The sequence below is a fragment of the Lactuca serriola genome, chromosome 6, assembly GCF_051521515.1.
Source record: "Lactuca serriola cultivar US96UC23 chromosome 6, Lser_US96UC23_V15, whole genome shotgun sequence".
Classification (NCBI taxonomy): Eukaryota; Viridiplantae; Streptophyta; class Magnoliopsida; order Asterales; family Asteraceae; genus Lactuca; species Lactuca serriola.
In genome coordinates, this window is record NC_136413.1 from 197,560,101 (window position 1) to 197,569,822 (window position 9,722).

General features: G+C 36.9%; 1 protein-coding gene across 1 annotated transcript; it reads right to left on the bottom strand.

The window, feature by feature from the left end:
• Positions 1-1,843: 1,843 nt before the first annotated feature.
• LOC145060538 (putative mitochondrial protein AtMg00300) lies at positions 1,844-2,236 on the bottom strand. Its single transcript, XM_079008185.1, has one exon. It carries the CDS (start codon positions 2,234-2,236, stop codon positions 1,844-1,846), a length of 393 nt encoding a protein of 130 aa, XP_078864311.1.
• Positions 2,237-9,722: the final 7,486 nt, after the last annotated feature.

Sequence of the window (9,722 nt, forward strand, 5' to 3'; positions counted from 1 at the left end):
CAATTGAAGGACTACATAACTTTATCAATGCACTTTTGTTAAGAAATACATAACCGCCCTGATCTTCTGTCCCTTTGAATCTCCATCCCCAGTATCTTCTTTACTTCTCCCAAATCTTTCTCCTCAAACTCATTCTTCAGGTTCGCCTTCAAGTCATTTTTTCCAGCCCTGTCTTTGGCTGTGATGCGCATATCATCAACATATAGCAACAAATATATGTAGGAATCTTCTGAAAATTCCTTTAACTAAACACAATTGTCAAAGTGGTTCCGAGTGTAGCCATTCGATATCATGAATGAATCAAATCTCTTGCACTATTGTCTTGGAGACTGCTTCAACCTATACAGGGATTTCTTTAGCAAACATACATGATCTTTCTTAGAATCAAGGAACCCTTCTGGATGGGATATATAAATCTTCTCTTCTAAGTTTCCATGAAGAAATGCAGTTTTCACATTAAGCTATTCAAGCTCCAGATCAAATGCATTCACCATGGCTAAAAGAACCCGAACTGTCTTGTGCTTCACGATCGGTGAGAGCACCTCGTGATAATCAATTCATTCTTTTTGAGAAAACCATTTCACCACCAATCTTTCCTTGAACCTAGTTGGTTCAACTTCTGGTATCCCTTTCCTTCTTCTTAAAGATCCATTTGCATCCCACTGGCTTCACTCCCTTTGGTAATGGAACAAGATCCCATGTTTCATTCTTCTCTAAAGATTACATTTCTTCATTCATGGCAATCAACCAGTCATTTTCTTCTTTACTCGCCACAACCTCTTTATACGATTGAGGCTCCTCAGTGTCAATGTCTTCTCCAGTTGCTAAAGCAAAAACAATGGAATCAAGTTCACCTAAATTCACACATCCCACATATCTACTAGGTTGTCAAGTGACCCTCCTTGATCTTCTCTTTGCTATTGATTTTGGCCTATCATCATTCCAGGCATCAGGACCACTGGACGAAGATCCCATGGGTTTCTATTGGGTTTCATCTTATCCAGGTTGTTCACTACTGCCTTGCTCTTTGTCACTTATCACAACTCTGTCTGGAGTTTGAGTTACAAACTCCACCTTCTGGCTAGCACCCTGATCTTTGTTTCCTGCTTGACTTGTATCACCTCCTTCCTGGTTACCCATGGGAGATTCATCAAAGGCCACATCTCTGCTCATGTTAAATGTAAGAGGTCTTCCTTCTTCTGTGCACCACAGTCGATAATATTTTACTCTTGTCGCATATCCTAGAAATATGCACTTCATTGACCTTGGCTCAATTTTACCATAATTCACATGAACATATTGCTGGGCATCCAAATATACATAAAATAGAATAGTCAGAGGGTTTCCCAGACCATACCTCTAAAGGAGTCTTCAAGTCTATTGTAGTTGATGGTGATCTGTTCACCAGATAGCAAGTAGTATTAACTGCTTCTGCCTAGAATTGCTTGGATAAGTTAGTAAATATCTGCATGCACCTTACACATTGCATGAGTGTTTGGTTCATCCATTCTTCCATTCCATTTTCTTGTGGTGTGTGTCGTATAGTGCGGCGCCTCACTATACCTTCTACCTTGCAGAAATTGTCAAATAGAGCATTGCAGAACTCCAACCCATTATCAATCTTCAGAGTCTTGACCTGTTTTCAAGTCCTTTTCTCAACCATGGTCTTCCGTTCCTCGAACTTCCCAAACACCTCATTTTTGGTCTTCAGAAAGTACAACCAAACCTTCTTTGAATAATCATCAATAAACATCACAAAGTATGAGCATCCTCCTTGAGACTTCACTGATGCATGGCCCCACAGATATGAGTGAACATACTCCAGGATTTCCTTGCTTGTGTGTTAACCGACACCGAACTTCACTTTACAATGCTTTCCCTTAATGCAAGCTTCACAAAACTTTATCTTTCCAGTAGCCTCTCCACCAAGTAGTCCTTGTTTACTTAGAACTCCATTCTCACTCATGTGCCCCAACCTATGATGCCACAACTCTATCTTGTCATCACCTTCATTCAAGGATTGAGAGATAGCCATTGTTCCCATAACCGTACTGCCTTCAAGGATATAGATCCCTCCACGATTCATCCTCCCTTTCATTATAACCAGAGTGCATTTGGTCACTTTTACCCAGTCACCTTTAACAGCGTACCTCATCCCATTCTTAGCCAATGTGCTAAGAGAAATTAGATTCTTCTGAAGTTCTGGAACGTACCAGCAATCTAACTTCCTGACCATGCCATCGTGCATCTTGATCTACACCATGCCACTACCTTTGATACTACTAACCCAATCATCACCCATCTTTACTATGTCATCCCACTCTTTGAAGGAGTCGAACTAGTTATGATTATATGTCATGTGATAGGATGCTCCAGAATCCAAGACCCAAGCATCAGCATAACTTGATCTACATACAGTCAGTATAACACCATCATCCCCTTCATTAGAAATTTCCTAAACCACAACAATAGTGATATAGTTGCTTGATTCACTTTTGGACTTCCCATTCTTCAAATATGGACAATTTCACTTGAAGTTCCCCTTCTCCTTACAATTAAAACACTTGCCATTCGATGAACCTTTAGACTTCAATTTAGAACGTTATCTTCCTCTGTTTCCACCTTTCCTTTCTTCTGTCCTTCCTCTCCCTGCAAACAAACCGGAACTGGACACCTCCTCTCGAACTGAAACTTTTCTTTTCAGTTCCTTGGACATCAAGAGCCCTTCACATCATTCACAGTGATCGTTGTCCTACCATAGAGAATGGTATCAACGAAATTCTCATATGAGTTAGGTTGAGAACATCACACAATGAGCGCCTGATCTCATCTTCAATCTTCACGTCAACACCTTGTAGATACAAGATGATATGATTGAAGTTATCCAGATGATCTTTCACTTGGGTACTTTCAGACATTCTGAGGTCAACACCTTGTAGATACAAGATGATATGATTGAAGTTATCCAGATGATCTTTCACTTGGGTACTTTCAGACATTCTGAGAGTGTATAACCTTTGCTTCTGATACAACCTATTCGTTAGTGAGTTCTGGTACTTGTCACAAAGTTTATCCCATAGCCCAGAAGCATTTGTTTGATCCACGACCTCCCTCAGTACATCATCTATCAAGTTTAATAGAATGACACTATGTTTCTTCGTCATAATGTCCACCTTTTTCTCATCTGACATGTCCTTTGGAAATTTTGCCTCTACTTCCATTACCGTTGCACACCCTTGTTGAACCAGAAGAGCCATCATCTTCACCTTCTACAAGGTGAATTCATTTAAACCAATGAATTTCTCCAAATCAAACTTGTGAGTAAACATCTTCAATCACAGTAATACAAACCGCAGCGCTGATACCACTTGTTAGGAAGTAAAATGGATAACTAGCAAAACTATAAGCACACAAGACATAGTATTTACGTGGTTCGGTCAAGTTGACCTACGTCTACAGGCAGGAGGGGAGTATTCTTTTATTTTAGAGCTCTCAAACAGAGATTACAAGTACAATTACAAAGAGATTTGCCTATCACTATAGAGTTCAAGATACAAAATGACCTAGCATGCATCCCTATTTAAAGTTAAGGGATCAGACCTAAAACCCTAATGGCCCAAGACTATTAGCCCATTAATGGAGGCAACCAATCATATTCCACCATGCATCATCTTCTTGAACATTCTTGAGCATCATAGAGGACATCATAGCATACTTGGCTCATCAAGGACCAAGATGGTCCAACATGCACCATGATGGCGCAACAGGCTTCAAGTGTGGCACAAGAACATCAATATTGGAGCAATAACACCACCTTGGCGCAACAAGAAAACACATGGCACAAAAAGGCCATGTATGGTGCAAGATCATACTCAATGGCTCAACAGGAGTACCCCATGGCGCTACAAGGATCCTCATGGCGCAAGAGGAACCCCTCATGGAGCGAGAGGGAGTATAATGGTGTAAGAAGGAATGCCCTTGGTGCAACATCATCCTTCTAGGCCCATCCCTTCAATTATTGAGATGTCGGCTAAAGATCATTGGGCTAAAGATATAAAAATCAAAGGGTCGAAGAGGTAGCGCATTTGGCCGCCGGTCAAACGATTTCGATGTGTTTAGCATGGCCATGAGATAATATGAAAAAACAACCTGCAAACCTTTTTCCATATTTCAAACACTGGCTAAAGTTAAGGGATGCTCCAAAATATAGACAAATGACAGAAGGTACTTCTTCCACTTCTTTTACAACAATCGAACGACCGAACACACATCGACATTAATGATGATTCAGTGCATCTTGAAGATGAACAACCTCTTTGTCGACCGAAAAGAAGAAATAAAACAAAGAAATCGGCTTCTATTTCAAGTTCAAAACATTCGACTTCTAGCATTATCGATCATTTTGGAGAAAAAACTAATCGTTTTTGTAACACCCGTTGTCAGGTATTTTCTTTTCCAGTCCCTTATGTTTTTAAGAGTTTGCAAAAGAGGTCCTTATGTTGGGCATACAAAGTCGTACGCCGGGCATAAGTCAACATTAATGTTACACTTGAAAACCTAAGTTTCTCTTTTTGATGCTCATTTCTACATGTGTCACGCTTGAGGATTCATTCGCAAAGTTGCTCTTTTTTTTGGAGATTGAAGCCGAGTCATCCAACACTAAATTTTAGGGGAAGAATGTTGGGTACAAAGTTCTCAATTAGATGACTAGTGAAGGCCTGACTTGAGAAGACCCACTTGCACATGTACGATTGGAGCCTTGTAACATGTGTGTGTATGTGTGTGAGAGAGAGAGAGAGAGAGACTTGTTAAAACCTCTATAAATAATGGGTTGCATACCACTTTTAGAGTGTGCTTGAGAGATGTAACATTGAGACTGTTAATATGAGCTATTTATTTGTCTAGATCTAGCTTGTACTTTTTGTAAGACCTTTCATAATCGAATACATCTATTCGACACCCAAATCACCATGTTTGTTGTGTTCTTTACAATTATGCATGTCAAATCAATTGCTCAAAACTCTACACCTGAGTTTGTCACACTACTTACTTTTACTATACCATTACACGACTAAGTACACTGTCTATTTGTGCTTTAGCTGGTTAAAATCAGTTAGGTTTTATAAATATTAAAACTAGTACTGCAAATAAACACATTAGTGCCCGAGTGAGTCTTTCAAAGCCTTTGATTTAGATAAAATAATGAAAATGACTATAGTTTGTCATGAAGAGTTTCCAATAGAATATGATCTTCGAGTTCTTGAAGTGGAAATTGGAAATTACATTAAAGATGTGTGAGCAGATGAATGATTTAATGATTTGAAGAGTACAGAAGACCTTTCCAAAAAGATGATTGAAGAAATGAAGCATATAATATTTCCTAAGATTTATCTTCTTGTCAAACATGCATTGATCTTACCTGTAGCAACAACAAGTGTGGAACACCCATTTTGATCAATGAAGTTGATAAAGACTGATATATGCAACAAAATGAGCGATCAATTTTTGAGTGATAGTTTAGTGTTGTATATTGAAAAAAAAAATTAACAGGTATCGATAACGACACAATTATAAAAATGTTTCAAGATAGCATACATCATATGGTTCAATTGCAAGAACTTTATTATAACTATTGGAGTGAGGTTTAAATAGTTTAGGCATACAACCCAATCTGTCACCACTATTATTTTTTACTCTTTCATATTTTTTTCAGCTTCATTTACATAAGGAACCACATGATTTTTGGTTCTAAATTTGCCACTGTGATTATGTTTTTAAGTTTAAAATGTTTCAGACAAGCTAACAGTAAGAGAAATGGCATAGCTTGATTATATTGTATCCATTGAAGATTTCTGCACTTATGATTTTCATTATGTTTTCAGTACTGTGATATTAGGCTTGTGGTTTATAAAACTCATACAATGTTTATTTATTTATTTGCAATGAGTTTGTGATGGTTTCCTTTGTATTAAAAAAAATTGATTTGAAATTTAGGACATTACAAATTTGAGGTGAGAAAAATGGTTGGATATGAATGATTATTATTCAAGGTTGTAAATAAAGTACGACGTGATTTGACAGCAATGTTAATCCTTAAGCTTTTTTGAGTCGTAGTGGGTCAAGTCGTTTGTAAAATGTGACTTAAGGCAACAATTATATATATATATATATATATATATATATATATATATATATATATATATATATATATTCTACTATTATTCATTTTTATATACATATGTGACATAAGACGACATTTTGTCAAAACTTGATGGCAATTACAAGCCTTGAAGTCATAACACGCCATGACATGAGCTTTTTAGAACATTGATATTTATAAGGTAAAAAACATTGGCAAAAAATAATTATAATCGTTATTCTTTATGGATTATAGCCATTTCTATAATTCTAGCTGTTTGTATTATTCTTGCTCAAAACAAATCAGCAAAAAGAAATTACTAGCATTTCTACGTAGCCGTTGAGCCAAAGTCTTATTACTTGTTGGTTATTAGAATAAAAATATACTAAAGCGAAGGAAGGGTGTTGTCGCACATTGCTTGTAGCACAAACCAAACAATTCTTTGAGGTCTTACGGTTAATTGGGCTACCAAAAATATTTGGTCTTTTACTTTTATAAACCCTTGGACCAGTTGGACGGGCTCTGATCCAATAAAAAGATTGGTGCATTTTTGGCAATGTTCATTATTGGACAAGGTTTAGGACTGTTCTTGAAATGCCATGAATGAACGGTTCGGTTAGGGATGTCAACGGGGGAAAACGGGACGTGGAGTGCATTCGCCGCCCCCGCCCCCGAAATTTCCCGGTTCCCCCGTTCCCACCCCCGCCCCCGAAATGTTCAGCCTTCCTACCCCCATCCCGGGTCCTGAATCCCCTTTATTATCCCTGCCCTCACCCCCGTTCTCCCGCCCCCGATTGATTTGAACTCTCTTTTTTTTACTAAAAGAAGTTGTTATCTAGGCTAAAAGAAGCTATTTTTTAGGTAACAAATAATTATTTATAGCAAAATTTTACATGTTAAAAATAAAAAAGTTATGGCATCTTAAAAACATTATACTAACAACTTAAAAACATATTTTTTGATGTATTTTGGAAGATCAAAATCATGCTATTGTTTATTATATTTATATAATTAATATATGTAAACATTACTAACGGGGTCCCCATGGAGGCCTCGGGACGAGATTGTCTACCCCCGTCCCTGCCCCCGAAATTAAAACGAGGGTTAACCTTGCCCCCGCCCCCGATTTTTTAAAAAAAATTCCCACAAACGGGAACGGGGTCCCACGGGACTTTTTGACGTCCCTAGGTTCGGTGCATATATATATATTATATTATATGGTTCTTTTGCCCACCTTTGGGTTGAAAGTTGAAACATATAATTGGGCTTAAGGTTAAGGATTCCAACTTCTAAAATTAGCCCATAGAGACTCATGTCATGACCCATCGATTGATCAGGTGGTTAGGTTATTGCAAGAAGCCAAGAACTAGTATTTCTCCCACACACTTGATCGATGTCTCACTAATCGACAGCTCCACATGCCACATATTCGATCAATTTCTTAAAGACTCCACTTCAGCTAATCGACGAGTAATTGACTTCAACCGAGTTCCAATATCTCAAAGGACGGTTTTAAGTTCTGAACATTCCAATAACGTATTATGTCAATAAGGAAGTGTTTGATCAATGTGAATTAAAAGTGTTTTGCAATAACTTCTTTTGTAGTGGAATGTTGTAAACTAAAGTACTCGAATCAAGGGTGCAATCATTGTGATACTTCTACTTCTTTAAGCGTATTATTTCTGGCAGGTACGATGATACGATCCCAAATATACATAAACAAGATGCAGGATGGGGTTGCTGAAGGTGAAAATGTTGTTTAAACACTTCTTCTTCGTCTTTTTTCTGTAAAAATTTTAAGTTTATAGTTGTCTTAAGGCATAAATGATCCTTGTTCTCATATGCATGGACTATGCAAGAATATATAAACTAAACAAAAATTTTGATCAAAATATTAGGAATGTTGTGATTAAAATCTTACTATAGTTTCTTTTATTCCCTTTTCCATGCTTTATGATTTGTTTTTGGATGTACAGGATTCATCAATACAAAGTGGTTGAGATAAAACTTCTTGCTCGGTAGAGAGATCTTCAGGTAGTATGTATATTGAATGAAGTATAAACTGCAGTCAACATAAATTAACTAAATATATTTGACAAAAACAATATTATGCATTTTTTTTTAAACATGGCGGATAAATTCTTGATATTTCATGTAGATTGATATGGGTTAAAGTTGATCATGAAGATTTTCATCTTTACTTTGTCCTTCCAAAGCAAAGCTTCCAGATATTGAGAAATGTTTAGATGTTGGATGTATTTTTCAAGATACAATACTTTAATACAAATTACAAAAATGGTCCCTATGGTTTGCCAAAAGTAACAAACTTAGTCCTTATCTATTTTTTTTTTTGATGTGTTTGGCCCTTGTGGTTTGTAAAAGTTGCATTGGAGTTCCTTTTTCATAACACCGTCAGTTTGTAGCCGTTTGGGTGATAAGGTTCAAAAAATATGGGGGTATTTTGGTATTTTCACATTACCTTCTCCACCCCCTTTAAAAAGCCCTAGCCAACGTTCAGAAAAATCAAGCTACCATCTCTGAAAAATCGAAGCTCTCCTCTCTTCCAAGAATGGTGATTTGTACGTGTTGAAGTGTTGCTGTGAGAGTCACATCTTGGACGGATCTCAAACTAGGAAGGCGATTCTGGTCTTGTGCTTGAAACGGTCGAAGTTGTCCATTTCTTTGGTGGGTGGACAATCTGATGTGCCATAGAGCTATGGAGGTGATTCCTGGCTTATTAAGGAAACTAAACAATGTTCAAATGATGTTGAGTCAAGCTCGTGCAGATGCTGTGAAGCTGAAGTGGATGCTTCTTCTTTCTTGGTTCTTTTTTTTTGTTTATATATGTATGCACTAAGTAGTAGTTGGATTTAGGGATGTATTTGGTCAGTGTATTTTGGGATGTATTTTAGATATGTAATGTCGGATGGGTGCATAGAACTGGAATGGGATATTACCGGTTGATTTTGGGGTGGGAGGTCATGTATTAGAATCTTAATGTAATGTATGGTTTTGGTTAATCAGTTTAATGGTATTTTGTATTATGGTAATTATAAAGCATTGTTTTTTTGTCATTGATCAAGAATGTTGGAATAGAATGGAAAGAGTTTTTTCCATTAATCAAAGATTGGAATGGAATGAGGAAAATACAAGATCAAAACATTATAAGTAAACAATGGAATGGAATGAGTTTTGGTCATTTATCAAACAATGGAATGGAATGAGAAACACACAAGATCAAAACATGATAAGTAACTAGAAATGTTCACCACATTGATCATTACAACCAGAAATATAGCGTGACATAATATGGTTGGTATCAACTTAATTACATCACTAATATAGGTAGTTGCAAAAAGATGTAATTATCTAGATTAAACATGTTTAAAAAAAGCATCAATACAAGTTTATAAGCTTAAACAAAAGGTAGCCTATCTCACGAATCATGTAATTTAGATCATGAACTGAAAAAAGATCAGTTTCAACAAAGTCAAAGAATGCCAACCTTTCCTCGATGTACTTTCTTCCAGGTAACTTTGTAAAAAATCCACCATGATGTATCTTTAAAGTGAAGAAATTGTCG

What these genes read in the sequence shown, in the direction of transcription:
- LOC145060538 (XM_079008185.1), bottom strand. Translation starts at nt 2,236, where the DNA reads ATGGTCAGGAAGTTAGATTGCTGGTACGTTCCAGAACTTCAGAAGAAT.